Genomic DNA, 21,747 nt, shown 5'->3' on the forward strand with positions numbered 1-21,747 from the left:
TGCACCATTTACCCTTGTTACCCAGCTCCCCTGCAAAGCTACCATAGATATCCCCAAGTGGCTGATCACTAAGTGGATGGCCACTGGGAGTGAGGTAAAAATGCAAGTGGAGGGTTAAGCTAAGTGCAGGCTGGCACGGGGCACTAGTCCCACTCATTAGTTCATGAAAGGAAGTGAACCCGTTTGATCAACAGTGGCCCGTGTGTGTGTGTGTGTGTGTGTGTGTGTGTGTGTGTGTGTGTGTGTGTGTGTGTGTGTGTGTGTGTGTGTGTGTGTGTGTGTGTGTGTGTGTGTGTGTGTGGGGGGGGGGGGGGGGGGGGTCCCCAGAGTATGGGTGAGGGATGTCTGAGAGGATCTGGGCCAGAAGAGCAGCCCATTCAATGCCTTTGAAACTCATGCAGTAAGTGTACTGGGCCCATTCCTTTCATGAGCCTCCCTAGCACCAAAGGCTATGTCCTATTTCAAGTATCCAACATTTTCAGAGTTTTGGCCTCAGGAGAGGTAAGTTGCCCAAAGACGTAGCATTATAAATGATGTTTGAGATGTAGTGGAAAAATGTCACTACTGATACATAATGATTAATGTACTCAAATAGAGACTGTTCCTATATTAATGTAATATAATATTCTATATTGTAATATATTATATTACAATGGGGAGCTCTCTCCACTGGCTTCCAGTTGAAGCTCGCATCCGCTACAAGACCATGGTGATTGCCTACGGAGCTGTGAAGGGAATGGCACCTCCATACCTTCAGGCTCTGATCAGGCCCTACACCCAAACAAGGGCACTGCGTTCATCCACCTCTGGCCTGCTGGCCCCCCTACCGCTGAGGAAGCACAGTTCCCGCTCAGCCCAGTCAAAACTGTTCGTTGCTCTGGCACCCCAATGGTGGAACAAGCTCCCTCACGACGCCAGGACAGCGGAGTCAATCACCACCTTCCGGAGACACCTGAAACCCCACCTCTTTAAGGAATACCTAGGATAGGATAAAGTAATCCTTCTAACCCCCCCCCCCCCCCTTAAAAGATTTAGATGCACTATTGTAAAGTGGTTGTTCCACTGGATATCATAAGGTGAATGCACCAATTTGTAAGTCGCTCTGGATAAGAGCGTCTGCTAAATGACTTAAATGTAATGTAATGTAAATATTAATGTTATATAATATATCATATTAATGTTATAATACATCATATTAAGTCAAGACACTAGTAAAATGTAGATTCCCTTGCCTATGAAGAGCCTGGTTTGGTCATTGTACTACACCAAGTTCTTGATACAGTTCAAGGTTTTTATTTAAAAAAAATATATAATTTCACCTTTATTTAACCAGGTAGGTTCTCATTTACAACTGTGACCTGGCCAAGATAAAGCAAAGCAGTGTGACACAAACAACAACAGTCCCAAGCCGCGTCCTCCCAACATCCCGAGCCGAGTCCTCAGAGCATGCGCAGACCAGCTGGCTGGTGTGTTTACGGACATATTCAATCAATCCTTATCCCAGTCTGCAGTTCCCACATGCTTCAAGAGGGCCACCATTGTGCCTGTTCCCAAGAAAGCTAAGGTAACTGAGCTAAACGACTATCGCCCTGTAGCACTCAATTTCGTCATCATGAAGTGCTTTGAGAGACTAGTCAAGTATCATATCACCTCCACCCTACCTGACACCCTAGACCCACTCCAATTTGCTTACCGCCCCGATAGGTCCACAGACGACGCAATCGCAATCACACTGCACACTGCCCTAACCCATCTGGACAAGAGGAATACCTATGTAAGAATGCTATTCATCGATTACAGCTCAGCATTTAACACCATAGTACCCTCCAAACTCGTCATTAAGCTCAAGACCCTGGATCTCGACCCCGCCCTGTGCAACTGGGTCCTGGACTTTCTGACGGGCCGCCCCCAGGTGGTGAAGGTAGGAAACAACATCTCCACTCCGCTGATCCTCAACACTGGGGCCCCACAAGGGTGCGTTCTCAGTCCTCTCCTGTACTCCCTGTTCACCCATGACTGTGTGGCCATGCAAGCCTCCAACTCAATCATCAAGTTTGCAGATGACACTACAGTGGTAGGCTTGATTACCAACAACGACGAGACGGCCTACATAGAGGAGGTGAGGGCCCTCGGAGTGTGGTGTCAGGAAAATAACCTCACACACAAGGTCAACAAAACAAAGGATATGACGGACTTCAAGAAACGGCAAAGGGAGCACCCCCCTATCCACATCGATGGGACAGTAGTGGAGAAGGTTGAAAGTTTTAAGTTCCTCAGCGTACACATCACGGACAAACTGAAATGGTCCACCCACACAGACAGTGTGGTGAAGAAGGCGCAACAGCGCCTTCAACCAACCTCAGGAGGCTGAAGAAATTTGACTTGACACCAAAAACACTCACCTCTCCAGAGGGTAGTGAGGTCTGCACAACGCATCACCGGGGGCAAACTACCTGCCCTCCAAGACACCTACACCACCCGATGTCACAGGAAGGCCAAAAAGACCATCAAGGACAACAACCACCCGAGCCACTGCTTGTTCACCCCACTATCATCCAGAAGGCGAGGTCAGTACAGGTGCATCAAAGCGGGGACCGAGAGACTGAAAAACAGCTTCTATCTCAAGGCCATCAGACTGTTAAACAGCCATCACTAGCATTGAATGGCTGCTGCCAACATACTGACTCAAATCTCTAGCCACTTTAATAATTAAAAATTGGATGTAATAAATGTATCACTAGTCACTTTTACATACCCTACATTACTCATATCATATGTACAAACTGTACTCTATACCATCTACTGCATATTGCCTATACCGCACGGCCATCGCTCATCCATATAGTTATATGTACATATTCTTATTTATTCCTTTACAATTGTGTGTATAAGGTAGTTGTTGTGAAATTATTAGATTATTTGTTAGATATTACATCACGGTCAGAACTAGAAGCACAAGCATTTCGCTACACTCGCATTAACAATCTGCTAACAATGTGTATTTGACCAATAAAATTTGATTGATTTGATTTGAGTTACACATGGAATAAACAAACGACCAGTCAATAACACAACAGAAAAGTATATATACAGAGTGTGCAAATGAAGTAAGATTAGGGAGGTAAGGTAATACATAGGCCGTAGTGTCGAAATAATTACAATTTCGCAAATAAACACTGAAGTGATAGATGTACAGAAGATGAATGTGCAAGTAGAGATACTGGGGTGCAAAGGAGAAAAAAAATAAAACATTTAAATTAAATAAATAACAATATGGAGATGAGGTAGTAGGATGGGCTTTTTACAGATGGGCTATGTACAGGTGTAATGATCTGTAAGCTGCTCTGATAGCTGATGCTTAAAGTTAGTGAAGGAGATATGAGTCTCCAGCTTCAGTGATTTTTGCAATTCGTTCCAGTCATTGGCAGCAGAGAACATGAAGGAAAGGTGGCCAAATGAGGAATTGGCTTTAGGGGTGACCAGTGAAATATACCTGCTGGAGCACGTGCTGCTATGGTGACCAGTGAGCTGAGATAAGGTGGGGCTTTACCTAGCAAGGACTTATAGATGACCTGGAGCCAGTGGGTTTGGCGACGAATATGAAGCGAGGACCAGACAACGAGAGCATACAGGTCGCAGTGGTGGGTAGTATATGGGGCTTTGGTGACGAAATGGATGGCACTGTGATAGACTTAGATTGCATCCAATTTGCTGAGTAGAATGTTGGAGGCTATTTTGTAAATCGCCGAAGTCAAGGATCTGTAGGATAGTCAGTTTTACGAGGAAGCCAATTCTAGATTTCATTTTGGATTGGAGATGCTTAATGTGAGTCTGGAAGGAGAGTTTACAGTCTAACCAGACACCTATGTATTTGTAGTTGTCCACATATTCTAAGTCAGAACCGTCCAGAGGAGTGATGCTGGACGGGCGAGCAGGTGCAGGCAGTGATCAGTTGAAGAGCATGCATTTAGTTTTACTTGCATTTATGAGCAGTTGGAGGACACGGAAGGAGTGTTGTATGGCATTGAAGCTCGTTTGGAGGTTAGTTAACACACTGTCCAAAGAAGGGCCAGATGTATACAGAATGGTGTCGTCTGCTTAGAGGTGGATCAGAGAATCACCAACCGCAAGAGCGACATCATTGATGTATACAAAGAAAAGAGTCGGCCCAAGAGATGAACCCTGTGGCACCCCCATAGAGACTGCCAGAGGTCTGGACAACAGGCCCTCCGATTTGACACACTGAACTCTATCTGAGAAGAAGTTGGTGAACCAGGCGAGGCAGTCATTTGAGAAACCAAGGTTGACGTGCAAACTAAATGAGACATTAAACAAGCACACCCACTGGTCACATGAAACACTGCATCGAATGCGAACTACTGGAATGTCATTTTACACATATTCCTACTGTGAGAAACAATACACAACTCAGTCTTCCAAAGTATTTTTTTGCTGTTAAGGTTTTGCATAAATTGCAATAATATGGTATATTAGTTCACCACTCAAAGGTTTAGTCCTTGGTTTAAAGACAGCACTGGCCCAATGCCTTACATTTCAGACATGAGAGAAAAGTCAATACTGACGTGCATCATACACCAATTTGGGATTCAATTTGGTTGGAAGTCTTTTTCTCATTTGGAATGCTGGGAGGTTTATGTTTGTGTTGATATGGGACTTTGGCACCCCCTGGTGGTAGAATCACTAACATGTTTTTACACAACCAGAGAAATTTCAATACATTTTCCCCTCTTTGCAACACACCCCAGGTCAGGTGTTACCAAACCTGTTTGGTCCACGACCCTATTTTGATATCAGAAAAGTATTGCGACTCCACCATGTAAAAAAAAACAGCAAGTGTTTCTTTTTTTTATTTGGGGCTATGGCAGTTATAACAAGTCAGTCTGACAGTATTTCAATCTGAAGGAAAATACATTAAAAACAATTATGTAATGCAGCCGAGAGGTAATGGGAAGATCAACGTCTAATTTTGATTCACATATGACTGAGTTGTCTAACGGGAATTGAACGTTAAATAAAAAATAAATAACCATGTCATTAGATTTAGGTTAAAAGTTGGGTAAAAAAAAGATAAACACTCCCGAAATTCATTTACATTGATGACTGTTTGCAAATCCAATCAGTTTTCCACGTTGATCGAATGTCATCACATTGAATATTTTTTTTGTAGTTGTTGAAAGTTTTGATTGTTTTAATTTCAATATTAGACGTACAAGGACAGCGACAGTGATGTTTTATAGATTGAGCTTGATAGTTTATCTGCATCTGAGTCTGAGTATAAACCTGATGACAGGGACAGCTTGAGTTCCACATGTTCTCCACTGAAAAGGGATTAAAAAAAGTAGATTCAACCAGTTTGTGCCCACTGGTTTTTACTTCCAACCGTTCAAAAGTAAGAGCCAAATTTGTAGGAAGTAAACAGAAACCGTTTCGGTCGTCCCAACCACTAATAACAAGATTCAGAAGGTTACTCATGTAACCATGTGAGTTTCTCCGGTGACCCCATTTTCAAATTAGGACCCCTTGTTTGGGAAATATTGCCCTATAGGGGTGGCAGGTAGCCTAGTGGTTAGAGCATTGGGCCAGTAACTGAAAGGTTGCCAGATTGAATCCCCGAGCTGTTCCTAGGCTGTCATTGTAAATAAGAATTTGTTCTTAACTGACTTGCCAAATTAAATAAAGGTTCAATAAAATAGGGTCTCCTTTTCCCATTCCGGTCCAGTGTAATTTGTATATAGAATGTATTTGTTGTAGTTATGATTGATGTTATCATGTCTTTATATTTTTACATTTTTTGTTTTACTGCTGGTGACATGTTGCCCTACCTAGTTTTCCCCAATTGGAGACCAGCCCTTTTTGTGTGCATGTATTACTTATTTAGGAGTTTAGAGTGATCTTAAATGAAATTAATGTATTTTGTGTGCCTTATTCTAATTTGCAGCAATTTCTATGGTTTGCTGTGCCTCTTCATCTTTTTGTGTTTTCTAATTGATGCATTGTAGACTCCTCCCCCTTGGCTGGTCTCCTTGGAGACGGGAGTTAGTCCAGGTCTGCCACACCTGAGCCTGATCAACTAACAAGCTACCTGAGCTCCTTAAAATGGAGCTTCCAGTGCACTGTGGTCAGCTGCTGGAAGAGAATGACTAGCGCCCAACTACTGCTGCCACTATCTAGGGACTTTGATTATCTGAATGTGCCGGTGGACTTCTGTTAAGAACACTTTTGTGATGGGAAATGGCACTCATCCAAGCTCTAAGCCTCAGCCAGAAGAGGTAGTAAAGAGCAGTTTACATTGCTTCTCTGTAGCCAAACACCAGGATCGTTCTTGCAGAGGAAGTCAGCTGGTCACACCAGCACTTCATAGTGAGGGATGGAGACACTACTAAAGGATTGTCGCCAGGGATGGAGAGGTCTTGGATCAGGCAGTATCAGGGAGGCCTTCCTAGAGGAGGTGGAGCTCTGTAACTTTCATCTGGTGGTCAGACATCCTAGCTGAGCTGCAGGACACACAGATTTTTGTAAGGTGGGGGTATGGATGTAGATCAACAGTGCCTTCCACAAAGTATTCATACCCCTTGACTTATTCCACATTTTGTTGTTACAGCCTGAATTCAAAATCATTTTTTTCTGATAGTGAAAACATTTTTATTCCTGCAAATGTTGTAAATACAGAAATCTAATTTACATAAGTATTCACACCCCTTTGCTATTACAGTCCAAATTGAGCTTGGGTGCATTCAATTTCCTTTGATCATCCTTGAGATGTCGCTACAACTTGATTGGAGTCCGCCTGTGGCACATTCAATTGTTTGGACATGATTAAGAAAGAAACACACCTGTCTATATAAGGTCCCACAGTTGACAGTGCATGTCAGAGCAGTCCAAGGAACTGTCCGTAGATCTCCAAGATAGAATTGTGACTAGGCATATATCTGGGGAAGGGTATTAAACAATTTCAAGAGTGTTGAAAGTTTCCAAGAGCACAGTGGTCTCCATCATTGAGAAATTGAAAAAGTATTCACATCCCTGCATAGAGCTGGCTGTCCAACCAAATTGAGCAACTGGGCAAGAAGGACCTTGGTCAGGAAGGTGACCAATAACCCAATGACCACTCTGACAGAACTACAGAGTTCCTTGGCTGAGATGGAAGACCCTGCCAGAAGACAACCATCTCTACAGCAATTAAACAATCTGGGCTTTTTGGGAGAGTGGCCAGATGGAAGCCACTCCTGAGAAAATGGCACACAACAGCAAGCCTGGAGTTTGCAAAAAGGCACGTGAAAGACTCTGAGATCATAAGGCAAAAGATTTTGTTGTCTGAGGAGACAAAAATCTAACTGTTTGGCCTGAATGCAAAGAGCTATGTCTGGCGAAAACCAGGCACAGCTCATCACCCGTTTAACACCACCCCTACCGTAAAGCATGGTGGTCGCAGCATAATGCTATGGGGATGCTTTTCAGCATCAGGGACTGGAAGACTGGTAAGGATAGAGGGGATAATGAACCCTAGACCTACTACAATTTGCATACCACACCAACAGATCCATAGATGATGCAATCTCTATTGCACTCCACACTACCCTTTCCCACCTGGACAAAAGGAACACTGTGAGAATGCTATTCCATGACTACAGCTCAGTGTTCAATACCATAGTGCCCTCAAAGCTCATCACTAAGCTAAGGACCCTGGGACTAAACACCTCCCTCTGCAACTGGATCCTAGACTTCCTTACGGGCCGCCCACAGGTGGTAAGGGTAGATAACACATCCACCACGCTGATCCTCAACAGGGGGCCCCTCAGGGGTGCGTGCTCAGTCCCCTCCAGTACTCCCTGTTCACTCATGACTGCACGGCCAGGTACAACACCATCATTAAGTTTGCTGATGACACAACAGTGGTAGGCCTGATCACCGACAACGATGAGACAACCTATAGGGAGGAGGTAAGAGACCTGACCGTGTTGTGCAAGGACAACAACCTCTCCCTCAACGTGATCAAGACAAAGGAGATGATTGTAGACTACAGGAAATATAGGACCGAGCACACCCCCATTCTCATTGACGGGGCTGTAGTGGAGCAGGTTGAGAGCTTCAAGTTCCTTAGCGTCCACATCAACAACAAACTAACATGGTCCAAGCACACCAAGACAGTTTTGAAGAGGGCACGACAAAACCTATTCCCCCTCAGGAGACTGAAAAGATTTGGCATGGGTCCTCAGATCCTCAAAAGGTTTTACAGCTGCACCATCGAGAGCATCCTGATGAGTTGCATCACTGCCTGGTATGGCAACTGCTTGGCCTCCGACCACAAGGCACTACAGAGGGTAGTGCGTACGGCCCAGTACATCACCGGGGCCAAGCTTCCTGCCATCCAGGTCCTCTATACCAGGCGGTGTCAGAGGAAGGCCCCCCACCCCTACGCTTCTGCTACTCTCTGTTATCTATGCATAGCCACTTTAATAACCCTACCTGCATGTACATATTTACCTCGACACCGGTGCCCCCGCCCGTTGACACATTGACTCTGAACCAGTACCCCCTGTATATAGCCCGCTATGGTTATTTACTGCTGCTCTTTAATTATTTGTTTTTCTTATCTCTTACTTTTTGGGGGGGGTGGGGGTATTTTCTTAAAACTGCATTGTTGGTTAAGGGCTTGTAAGAAAGCATTTCACTGTAAGGTCTACTACTCCTGTTGTATTCGGTGCATGTGACAACATTTGATTTGATTTGAAAGGACCCAAATACAGGCCAATCCTTGATGAGTACCTACTTCAGAGTGTAAACGAACTTAGACTGGGGCGAAAATGTACGTTCCAACAGGACAATGGCCCCAAGCATAGAGCCAAAGCAATGCTGGCATGGCTTCGGAACAAGAATGCGAAAGGCCTTGAGTGACCCTGCCAAAGCCCAAACTTCAATCCCACTGAAAATCTGTTGAAAAGCTTAAAGATTGCTGTTCACCGCCACTCTCCATCTAATTTAACAGAGCTTGAGAAAATCTGCAAGGAAGAATGGGAGAACAAAAAAAAACAAATCCAGATGTGCAAAACTGGCACAGACATACCAAAGATGACTCAAAGCTGTAATCTCTGCAAAAGGTGCTTCTAAAAGTATTGACTCAGGGATGTGATTATTTATGTAAATAAGATATTTCTATATTTCATTTTCAATAAATTTGCAAAAATGTCTAAACATGTTTTCACTTTGTCATTATGAGGTATTGTGTATAAATGGGTAACACAACAAAATGTGAAATTTGCTGTAACACAACAAAATGTGGAATAAGTCGAGGGGTATGACTACTTTCTAAAGGCACCGTATATGGTCAGTTTAACAGTGGTAAGAGAGCACAATAAGGAGAAATTATGGTGCTGAGAAAATAACACTTTTTTGGTGCAAACACTGATCGTCTCCTCATCACCATGGAAATAGAATTAGAATTGGACATGGATTCTATTTCTATGCTCATCACCCGGTACGATCAACCTGTCAAGTGAAAACAAAGACTTCAGAGGTAGCTGGCTGATTTCTTTTTGAGCGGATGGTCAGGGGGCTGGAACATAATTACAAATATGAAAAATACTAAAGGCTGATCTGGGAGGACCATGTACACTGAACAAAAATATAAACGCAACATGTAAAGTGGTCCCATGTTTCATGAGCTGAAATAAAAGATCCCAGATATTTTCCATATGCACAAAAAGCTTATTTCTCTAAAATGTTGTGCAGAAATGTTTACATCCCTGCTATTGAGCATTTCTCCTTTGCCAAGATAATCCATCCACTTGACAGGTGTGGCATATCAAGAAGCTGATTAAACAGCATGATCATTACACAGGTGCACTTTGTGCTGGGGGCAATAAAAGGCCACTAAAATGTGCAGTTTTGTCACAGAAGACAATGCCACAGATGTCTCAAGATTTGAGGGAATGTGCAATTGGCATGCTGACTGCAGGGATGTCCACTAGAGCTGTTGCCAGATCATTTTATGTTAATTTCTCTACCAATGTTGTTTTAGAGAATTTGGCAGTAAGCCCAACCGGCCTCACAAGCGCAGACCATGTTTATGGCGTCGTGTGGGCGAGCGGTTTGCTGATGTCAACGTTATGAACATTGTGCCCCATGGTGGCAGTGGAGTTATAGTATGGGCAGGCATAAGCTATAGACAACGAACACAATTACATTTTATCGATGGCAATTTGAATGCACAGAGATATTTTGATGAGATCCTGAGGCCCGTTGTTCTGCCATTCATCCACCGCCACCGCCACCGCCATCACCTCATGTTTCATGTTCCATGTCGCAAGAATCTGTACACATTTCCTGGAAGCTGAAATGTCCCTGTTCTTCCATGACCTGAATACTCACCAGACATGTCACCCATTGAGCCAGTTTGGGATGCTCCGGGTCGACTTGTACGACAGCGTGTTCCAGTTCCCGCCAATATTTGGCAACTTCGCAAAGTCATTGAAGAGGAGTGGCCACAGGCCACAATCAACAGCCTGATCAACTTTATGCGAAGATGAGTCATGCTGCATGAGGCAAATGGTCACACTTGATACTGACTGGTTTTCTGATCCATGCCCCTACTTTTTATTTTAAGGTATCTGTATTCCCAGTCATGTGAAATCCATAGATTAGGGCCTAATGCATTTATTTCAATTGACTAATTTCATATTTATGAACAGTAACTCAGTAAAATCTTTGAAATTGTTGCATGTTGCGTTTATATTTTTGTTCAGTATAGAACAGGCAGTAGTGAGAGCTCTTAGGTGCTAATGGATAGGGTTTAGCCACCACAGGTCTGTCCGGCAAGAACAGGTCTTGAAAATGTTGTAAAACATCACAGTACAATTGAAAAATATATGGCACCTGGAAACCAAACAAGGGTGGTCTATAGTGATAGGTGGGATGGGTCTTGATGTATTCAGAACATATTTATTCAGATGATGGGTTCACCACACCAAACTCCTTGAGTACTGACTGCTCACAGAAAGTGAAAGTGTAAAAGTGGTTCTATGGAAAGATAGGAGAAAATAATAACCGAGTATAGGCTTACAAACAATATACAGGCCTGGTAGATAGTGAGGGTATACATGCTAGTAGCTAGAATACACATGACATACACAAATAATGCAACAACATCTAATTTCCCTGTCAGACAAGGATTTTCCCCACTTTCAAGAATCCCTGAGCTAATCTGTACACATTTTGCTGAGACAGAGAAAGTGTTAGTTTTACAGCTAATTTCCTGTAAATAAATGTTTTTATCATGGTTTATGACGTTTTCATATGCTATATGGTGGCTAAATGTCGCCATCGTGTGATGAAATATACAGACACACAAGAAATAAGAGCAAAGTGACGATATTTATTGATTGATTTGTATAAGGGAACGAAATACTGCTGACTGTTCACTGTTGTTGATGATTTGCTCAATCACGTTTAAAGCCCTTCATCGCGAGCGCTGGGATGTCGCCTCTGATGCCAGTTTGAAAGTCACTTCTATCCAACTTACATAAGGCATATTCATTCCATTGGCAGCTATCATCTGCAGTGAGTCAGGTGAGTCAATTATATCTGAAACATTTCTCGGCGTAACACCAGGTAGGTTTTCATCTTTCCACAGTTCATCAATGATACACACCTGAGACCCAGTGTCCCACAAGGCTTGAGTTCTCTGACCCTGTAGACAGCGTTCAACAAGGCACTGTTTTCCTACTAAGGCAGTTACAGTAGAAGGTGGGTTTACCTTAGCAGAAGTATTATTTTGTTACATTCGTCTCCGTGTGCAGTATTTTCGGTGTTCAGCCCAGTGTTCATTTTGCCATTCTCTCGAACAGTAGAGTGCTTTCTTACAGGATGAGCACTGTTTCAGTGCATGGCCCTTTTCTCTCATTCCACAGGTTGTACAGTGTTGGGACGTGTCTGTGTGACTGATTACTCCCTGTTCCACAGGGGCAACCTGTCTTCGTTTTATAGGAACCTCTTTGGTTGGCCTTGTTTTTCTAAACCGACAACCTGCCAGGAAGTGGTCGCTGCTCCTACATCTGTAGCAGTGCTGGCAGTACTCCTCTGATCTGCTCTGATGACAGTGGAAGCACCTTCTCACACGGACACGGTTTGGGGTTGCATAGTATCGCTGTGGTGCATATCTCTGCTGGAACTGTGCTGTTTCTCTCACCCTTGGTTTGGATCTCGGCTGGGATACTTTACCTGTGGTTCATATCGCTGTTGATGTAACTGGACGGTTTCTCTCATCCGTCCTAGACCACGAGCTGGCCAGTGCTGCTGCGTGGGGCCTTGTGCTTTATAATGCGTTGTCGTGTTATCCTGTTCTCTGCTTGGTGGTGGGGGATATTGCTGCGGTATGAACACAGGTTGTTAAATGGGTTCTATGATTTGTGAGACTTCAGCACTCAAGTTCTTTAACACCATCATATCAGACCTCAGTTATTTTTTGTCCTAAGGTAGCAGCAATTGACAGAACCAACACTGTGGTCGTTGACTTCAAACAAATGACATGAATGTTTTAGAGACTTTCATGTTATCAGTCATTCAGTGAAGAATAGCATAGTCAGTCAAGCGTTTTCACACATTCACACGTGTAACCCCACTTCCCCTGTTATTTCACGAAAAAAAAAAAAAATATTATGAAATGTATGCATTGTAAGTCGCTCTGGATAAGAGCGTCTGCTAAATGACTAAAATGTAAATGTAAATGTAAATAATGGAATGGATTTTGGAGACCGATGCACGTGATGAAAGCTGTCAATCAAAATACGTTTGACGCGGAGTGCTGATTATGACGTAAACTGCGTCCCCCATTCTATTTCTAGAGTTCCATAGACGCAACATTCTAGACGCGCTGTAAATTCCACTGTTTTACACACAGTGGCTCATTAGCTAAGTTGCACTTTCTGCTGCTACATATGAGTTTAAAGATTGCAATAATTACTGTATGAATTGTCCAACAAGACTCGGGTAAGTAGAAGGCAACATTTGATTCAAAAAGCCCGGTTTTAGTCGGGGTTTTTCGACGAATCATCTTGTCATTCTATGCTGATTTAAACTCAAATGCGAGAAAAGTTTCCACGAGGAATACTCAATCAATGAATCGGAAGAGAACTTGGTAAAAACTTGCTGTAGGACCCAATGTTTGCCACAGGTTGACACTGTTGTCCAGTTTTGTGTTTTAAGTAAGATGAAGTTGTCCATGACAACACTGACCAAAGGTGGGTTTAGTTTAGGCCTGGCATTTGAAATCAATCTCTTTATTTTTCTCACAGTCATGTCTAGAAGAAGTGCAAGGCTTCTTAATGGAGGGTACTATGACCAGTCCTCTGACGATGAATCCTCTGGCTCCATTGTCTCCTACAAGGAAAGCCCTGTGCCTAGGTGTGTGAGTGAGAGTATCGCTGTGTGTACTATGATGCTTAGTGCACTTAACTGTGTGTGTATCAAATCAAAATGTGTCTCTCTCTCTCTCTCTCTCTCTCTCTCTCTCTCTCTCGCTCTCAGGGTATTCAACAAGAAGAAAATGAGAACTGGCGGCCATAAGGGAATCCAAAATCCAAATCAGCCAATCAACGGCGATGAATTAATTGGTATTGCAAACATCACTTCCTGTCTGCGGTAGGGGTTGTCAAGATTGATAAACCCTATCTAGCCTCTAGTCCCTTGTTCTGTCTTGCCAACTCCATGACAATGATCATATGAGTTGTGACAGCACAGGATAAGTCCCTAGCCTGGGTTACATAAGTCCCTAGCCTGACACTTTTGTAGATTGGAAATCATATGCAATGTATTCCTAAAGTTCTCCCTCCCTAACCCTTTTTTCCTCTCCATCTTGTTCGCTCCCCCTCTGTCAGGCATGGTGCCAACTGTGAGGGCCATCCAGAGAAGGCAGACCTTCCTGTCTCCTACTGTGGCCCCTGTTCCTGTGACCCCCGCTGCCTCTGTGGCCCTGCAGCCCAGCATGTGCTCCTCCAGCATTGGCTTCACCAGAATTGACAGCTCTGGCTACTGCTCTGATTCTGAGGAGCCAGTGAGGGCCAAGACATGCTCCACCAGGAGACTGTCCAGTGGGATAGGCACTAGGGCCAGCACTAGCTGCAGTGAGTTCAGTGTGTCTGTCTATGAGAGACAACATTAGCTTGGCATTTGCATGTCTCTATATGCTTATAAAAATAAGAAGAGAGAAAAAGCTTGTTTGTTAGCATTAGCTTAGCATCAGTGTGTCTTCAATTTTAAATTTACTGTAAGGGCTTTTTTAATTTAAGTGTGTGTCTCTGCTTGTAGTTTGTTAGCATTAGCTAATCTGAAGTCTTGTGGCTGGTTTGTGTGCATTAGCGTAGCGTTAGCTCGTCATTTTGCTTTTGTCTTGTTTGTTAGCATTAGCATTATCTTTGGCTCTGTGTCCCTGTAGGCTGGTCATGTTTCCCGAATGGTTTGCCATCCTGGTTCGTCATCTTCCTCCTGCCCGTTCTCCTGACCTTCCGTGAGTGTGACGTCACCTTCAAATCAAATTAAATCACATTTTATTGGTCACATACACATGGTTAGCAGATGTTATTGGGAGTGTAGCGAAATGCTTGTGCTTCTAGTTCTGACAGTGCAGTAATATCTAACAAGTAATCTAACAATTCCACAACAACTACCTAATACACACATCTAAGCAAAGGGATGGAATAAGAATATATACATATAAATATATGGATGAGCGATGACCAAGCAGCATAGGCAAAATGCAATAAATGGTATAAAAATACAGTATATACATATGGGACGAGTAATGCAAGATATGTAAACATTGAAGTGACTGACTAGTGATGTATTTATTAAAGTGGCCAATGATTTCAAGTCTGTATGTAGGCAGCAGCCTCTGTGTTAGTGATGGCTGTTTAACTGTCTCATGGCCTTGAGATAGAAGCTGTTGTTCAGTCTCTCGGTCCCAGCTTTAATGCACCTGTACTGACCTAGCCTTCTGGATGGTAGTGGGGTGAACAGGCAGTGGCTCGGGTGGTTGTTGTCCTTGATGATCTTTTTGGCCCACACATTCATGTTCACACATCTAAATATCCTCCTATGCATCTGTCCTCTGTGTGACCTGTACCACAATGTCTTCCCTGCAGTATTTGTCTTTCCGATCGTGTTCCCCACCATGAACCTCAACCTTCCAATGAACCGCCCAACTCAACCTGACTCTTCACTCGACCTGACTCCAAAGGCTACGGTAGGACCTCTTGTTTTTCATCTGTCTTCTGGTGACGTCTCACATGGCACTCTATATAGTGCCCCACTTATGTGGACTCTGGTCAAAGGAAGTGCGCTACATAGGGAATAGAGTGCCATTTGGTACAGACTGTTATCTATGTTTTGATTGGGTGAATGCTGCAATGAAGCTATGCATGGGCAACACTCTTGTTGAATATTTAAAACTCTTTCTACAGTATGGAACTCCTATCATGGATTCGGCTCTCAAAAACAAAATGGACACCATCCAGGTACAAAACAGGGAGGGGGGGGCTGGGTGGAGTGAGAATGCACAAAATCTTTGGACATATTCATTTATCTGACTTGTGCTTGTCTTGCAGAGAGAGCTTGAGATCCTTAAACAGAGAGCACACCAGCACCAAGGCATTTCCCAGGTGAGAATACTCTATCTATCCCTTTGTAACAACATACCAAGATAAAAAAAGGTTTAAAACAAAGCTCTAGCTATGTATTTTGTCTGATATTCTTACTTTCGGATGAGAGAGTGGAAGTACCAGGGATTATTTTTGTATTTTTTTTTGTGTAGTATTGCCAGTTTGTCATTTGAGAAATGGTGTCAATAATTGCCCTTCTTGAATGAACAAACACATTGAATTGAATAAACTTTGTGTCCACCAGCAGATGGTACAAAGACTGAATATAGACATGAGGGGAGTAAGGCGTGAGATTAACAACGTTAGAGGGAAAGTGAACAGGTGAGTGTGGACCAGTCTTGAAACAACCCAAATAGTCCCTAGCTCCTAGCCCATTAAAAAAACAAGACAAAAGTTATGTTGTATTCTATTCTAGAAGACAAATCTCTGATTCTCCCAAAGTAGAAAATACATTTATTTTGTGTTTCATTCTATTCTATTGTAGTGTCTCTATTTCTGTCTCTACTGCCGGAGAGCGTCTGACCCAGGACGCTGCCGAGTTCAGCAGCAAGATGTCTGATTTCCAAGAGGAACAATCCATTACCAGACAGCGGGTCAGAGCCCTGGAGGACACCAGTGATATGGTAACACACGTACACGCAGGCACATGTGCGCACACACACACACACACACACACACTCCTAATGTGCGTGATCTCTGTGTGTTCTCTAGCTGCAGCAACAGGTGACCTCCATTCAAAACCAGCCTCCCCCTACTCCCACACCAGAAAACATCCACCTGACACCTGCTTTTAAAGAGGCCATGGAGAAATGGCTGAGTGACCGACTGGCCCAGGTGGGTTGATTTTATTTTCTGGTAAAATAAACAGAAGATGTGATGCGTTTTCTAAAGTTGACCATGTGTGATTGTGTCTCACAGGATGAGAGATGGGACGTGAAACAGTTGATAAAGGATTGCAGTCGTCCATTGGCGGACCGACTGCCTGACTTTGCCTTGGAGTCTCAAGGTTTGTGACATCATCACTGTACTTCAGCATATTTTCTGTGTCTGTCACAGAAATATTCCCAGGATGCTGTATAGACTACAGTTGTGTGTGTGTAGGTGGCAGTATTGTAACCAGCAGATGCTCTGAGACGTATCAGACCCGTTCAGCCTGCGTGAGCTTCCTGGGGATTCCCCTGTGGTATCCTGCAGAGACCCCCTGGACTGTCATCCAGGTTGGTACCTCTCCCTTTGTGTCATCCAGGTACCTATCTCTCTTTCTGAAGTCTGTCGTCGTGACCACCATGTTTAAATACATGTTAACCCTTCTCCGACAATTTTGTTTGCCTGCAGAAGTCTAATTAACATGATACAAAAAAAATCTGTCTGCTTTACCTTGATATCTGTTTTTTGTATGGGTTGTGTCTCAATCCACCACATCCAACGATATCGCCCTTCCACATTCACGGTGAAAAGTGGCAGAGCTAGAGTGATGTTTGTCAGACCATGAGACTCCCCGAAAACCGGTCTTCTCACGAAAACGTCTCTCACGCAAACGTCTGTGATGGTTTGGCCTACAAAATATTATGATGAGACTCTCATGAACACAATGGTGGTCTCTGTTTTGCTCTATGTCCCCCACAAGCGTCATGGGACTTGAGAATGTAATCGAACCCACAAATGCTGATGCTCCAGATACTCAACTAGTCTAAAGAAGGCCAGTTATATTGCTTCTTTAATCAGGACAACAGTTTTCAGCTGTGTTAACATAATTGCAAAAGGGTTTTCTAATGATCAATTAGCCTTTTTAAAATGATAAACTTGGATTAGCTAACACAACGTGCCATTGGAACACAGGAGTGATGGTTGCTGATAATGGGCCTCTGTACGCCTATGTAGATATTCCATTAAAAATCAGCCGTTTCCAGCTATAATAGTCATTTACAACATTAACAATATCTATACTGTATTTCTGATCAATTTGATGTTATTTTAATGGACAAGCTGTGCAATCTTCATAGACAAACATTGGCAGTAGAATGGCCTTACTGAAGAGCTCAGTGACTGTCATGGAATGCCACCTTTCCAAGGTAAGTCAATATTCTGCCCTGCTAGAGCTTCCCCAGTCAACTATAAGTGCTGTTATTGTGAAGTGGAAACATCTAGGAGCAACAACAGCTCAACCGCGAAGTGGTAGGCCACACAAACTCACAGAACGGGACCGCCAAGTGCTGAAACACGTACCAAGGTCCAAACTGCCTCTGGAAGAACTGTTTGTCGAGAGCTTCATGAAATGGGTTTCAATGGCCGAGCAGCCGCACACAAGCCTAAGATCACCATGCGCCATGCCAAGCATTGGCTGTAGTGGTGTAAAACTCACCGCCATTGGACTTTGGAGCAGTGGAAACAAGTTCTTTAGAGTGATTAATCACACTTCACTATCTGTCAGTCCGATGGCCTAATCTGGGTTTGGCGGGTGCCAGTAGCACACTACCTGCCACAATGCATAGTGCCAACTGTGAAGTTTGGTGGAGGAGGAATAATGGTCTGGGGCTGTTTTTCATGGTTTGGGCTAGGCCCCTTAGTTCCAGTGAAGGGAAATCTTAACGCTACAGCATACAATGACATTCTAGACAATTCTGTGCTTCCGACTTTGTGGCAACAGTTCGGGGAAGGCCCTTTTCAGCATGACAATGCCCCCGTGCACAAAGCGAGATCCATACAGACATTTTTTGGCGATTTGGTGTGGAAGAACTTGACTGGCCTGCACAGAGCCCTGACCTCAACCCCATCGAATACCTTTGGGATGAATTGGAACGCTGACTGCGAGCCAGGCCTAATCGCCTAACATTAGTGCCCAACCTCGCTAATGTTCTTGTGGCTGAATGGAACAAGTCCCCGCAGCAATGTTCCAACTTCTAGTGGAAAGCCTTCCCAGAAGAGTGGCGGCTGTTATAGAATCAAAGGGGGACCAACTCCATATTAATGCCCATGATTTTGGAATGAGATGTTGATGAGCAGGTGTCCACGTGCTTTTGGTCATTTAGATTGGTGCCTAAAGTAAAGGGTTAAATACATGTAAAAAAATGAATAAAAACAATCTTTTTTTCTTCTCTCAGATATAGGACAACCACTTCAGAACAAACATCCTTTAGATTTTTTTTTTGGGGGGGGGGATTGTCTGTTCCATGTAGTGAATCTGTTATACAATGTTTTTCTATGGGCTAATATCACTAATGCCAAATTCAATGTTTCATCAAATAATTGTTTTATATTGTGTTTTGAAAATAAAAAATCTAATTGCTAAATGATCCTTGGTATGACCATCTTAAAACAATTCCATATGTAAAAAAAAAAAAATGTATTGTAACCCTGCACAAGCAGACCTGATTCAACTAATTGTCAAGCCCTCAATGAGTTGACTGAGGTGTTTGTCCAGGGCTACAATGAAACAGTGTTTGGGTACTGGAGGACCAGGGTTGGTGTGCTGGGGGGGGGGGGGGTCCTGGAGGACCAGGGTTGGTGTGCTGTTGGGGGGGTCCTGGAGGACCAGGGTTGGTGTGCTTGGGGGGGGGGGGGGTCCTGGAGGACCAGGGTTGGTGTGCTGGGGGGGGGGGGGGTCCTGGAGGACCAGGGTTGGTGTGCTGTTGGGGGGGTCCTGGAGGACCAGGGTTGGTGTGCTGTTGGCGGGGGGTCCTGGAGGACCAGGGTTGGTGTGCTGTTGGGGGGGGTCCTGGAGGACCAGAGTTGGGGAAACACTGCTCTAGAGGGTTAAAGACCGATCATCTTTTATCCCCTCAGGGCCAGCAGGTGCTGCCTGGCAAGTGTTGGCCGTTTCCTGGTGCCCAGGGCACTATGACCATCGCCCTGTCTCACCCCATCCACGTGACCTATGTCTCTCTGGAGCACCTCTCCACTGCCATCTCGCCTAATGGGCGCATCGACAGCGCCCCCAAGGACTTCACCATCTACGTGAGTCACCTCTGACCCCCAGGGCCTGTATTCACAAAGTCTCTGAGTAGGGGGTGGCTCTTTCCTTCTCTGATCAGCACTCCTACTCAGACTATTTCCTCTTTTGTACCACAGAATTTACAGTGGGATGATTTGCACAGGGATGTTTTAGTGCTATGTTGAGTACCTTTTTAATTGACTCCTTCACACTCTTTCTGTGTAGGGCATGTCTACTGTCGGCGAAGAGGGATCACTGATCGGAATGTTTACATATGACCAGGCTGGAGATCCCCTACAGACGTTTGAATTGCCTGTGAGTCAAATGCTGATAAACTATTAGAGATACTCGTAGTAAAGATGCAGGCTAATGAGACAGGTAGATGATACCTTTTGGGGCCTAATGTGTATGCAAAACAATGGGTTGAATAAGACTTATCTCGAAATTAAATATGCTTGGACCTCTCTCGCTCTCTCTTCCCCCCCCCAGAACCCTACCGCAGTGTATCGGTATGTGGAGCTCCATGTCCTCAGCAACTGGGGTCACCAGGAATACACCTGTGTGTACCGCTTCCGGGTTCACGGCAAGATGCCTTTCTATTGAGGGGGATCGGCTATCCATCTCAACCCCTGTGTTTGTGTGTGTCCACCCCAACCCCAGAATTTTCATTTTCATACTGGAGCATATATTTTGCTTCTAAATAAAATCTCTCTTAGGCAGTGTTTGTATGGGTTTGGTCACAAGTTGGAACTGAGTGTAATGATGGTGGCCAATTCTCAAAGATGTATCTTATTTGCAAAACACATATTTACAGATGATTAAACCCCCATCAAATGGGATTATGGCAGCCATATTGGATTTTGGGAAAAATCCATGGTGTCCCCAAGGGTCGATAACCCTCCATGCCCTGAAATACACTAAGGAGCCTTTTGACTGAGAGGGGGGGAGGGGCAGACTCAAGTTTTGGATACCCTGCCATACAGCATTGAATGGGAGTAAATTTGACTTGGAACGTTGTCTTTTAACCAGCTACAAAAATGTAAGTCTACATTCGTTAATATTTCCGCCTGTTTCTGTTAACAGGTTGATATTTCCACAATGCATCAAGATATCCTTTTGCTCTTTGTGTATGTAGGGCAGCCAGGCAATATTCTGCACTCTTTGGGTGCGTTCGAGCAGTAAGGCTAACGCTGCTGACTGTAGACAAGTCAACGAGTGAATTCGGAGGAAGTGCGTCTGCGACGTACGGAAATCAGTGTTGTGGTCATAGGGAAAGAGGCTTTTAGTGGCCAAAAGGCCGTATTAGCCTCAGCGGAGTCACTGAGGGCTTCCACCATTTTAATGTAGTCAACTGGGTGGGATTCCAACTTCATTGGATGATCCCTGCTGGTGACCCTGTTGGAGGGATCAGCCAATAGTGAAGAAGAAAATTGACTACTTCAAAATGGAGATTCCCTCAATGGCCCTGGCCATGCTGTAACAGGTGCTATAATGGCACAGACACAAATATGAGTGCCTTATCTATCTCCATGGTTGTGGTTTCCCTACAGCAAGGCTCCATGCAACATGGCAGTGTTGCCATTGTTAATAAAAGTTTTTATTTGGAATGTCAAAATAAACATGTCTCCAGCCCCCATAGCACACCCTCAAAAACAGTAAATATGTGTTTACATTATACCTTTGATCACATGGTTTTTGTGAAGTTCATGCAGTTGACATGCAGTTATCCCCATAATGCACTCTGAAAGGCAATAAAACAATATTTTTACACGACCATACATTTCATAAATGGGAGACATTAGAGATGTGAAAAAACATGATTGTGTTTTGTAACTTCTACCTTGGTAGGATTATCTAAAAAAATGTGGGGGTGTTGCCAATAGAGCTCACCAGCTTGTAGTCATAAAAAACTGAAGTTATTTACCTCATGCTCCTTCAGTCATTCCTAAGGGGGAAAGAATAGGGTTTTGGGATAAATGCTGAAAATAAGGTCTGAGGTTAACACAGGCTTATGAGATCTTATACGTTTTGTAAAACTCTATAAAAACTCAATTTGTATTTATTATGGATCCCCATTAGCTGCCAAGGCAGCAGCTACTCTTCCTGTGGTCTAGCAAAATGAATGCAGTTTATACAATTTTAAAA

General features: G+C 43.8%; 1 protein-coding gene across 2 annotated transcripts; it reads left to right on the forward strand.

Annotated features, from left to right (window-relative positions):
* The first annotated feature begins 12,850 nt into the window (after positions 1 to 12,850).
* On the forward strand, positions 12,851 to 21,240 carry LOC106571259 (sun domain-containing protein 1). 2 transcript variants are annotated; one of them, XM_014144081.3, is made up of 16 exons: positions 12,851 to 13,005; positions 13,311 to 13,419; positions 13,543 to 13,628; positions 13,893 to 14,138; positions 14,450 to 14,521; positions 15,156 to 15,256; positions 15,474 to 15,527; positions 15,618 to 15,671; positions 15,916 to 15,992; positions 16,156 to 16,294; positions 16,383 to 16,505; positions 16,590 to 16,677; positions 16,773 to 16,888; positions 19,455 to 19,625; positions 19,828 to 19,917; positions 20,092 to 21,240. In XM_014144081.3, exons 2-16 carry the CDS (start codon positions 13,313 to 13,315, stop codon positions 20,203 to 20,205), a joined length of 1,638 nt encoding a protein of 545 aa, XP_013999556.2. In that variant the 5' UTR covers positions 12,851 to 13,005; positions 13,311 to 13,312; the 3' UTR covers positions 20,206 to 21,240. The 2 variants fall into 2 exon arrangements, with proteins under 2 accessions (XP_013999556.2, XP_013999562.2); XM_014144087.3 differs by having other exon boundaries at positions 15,919 to 15,992.
* The last annotated feature ends 507 nt before the right edge of the window (positions 21,241 to 21,747 follow it).

This window comes from Salmo salar, chromosome 01, assembly GCF_965601325.2.
Source record: "Salmo salar chromosome 01, fSalSal1, whole genome shotgun sequence".
NCBI classification, from domain to species: domain Eukaryota; kingdom Metazoa; phylum Chordata; class Actinopteri; order Salmoniformes; family Salmonidae; genus Salmo; species Salmo salar.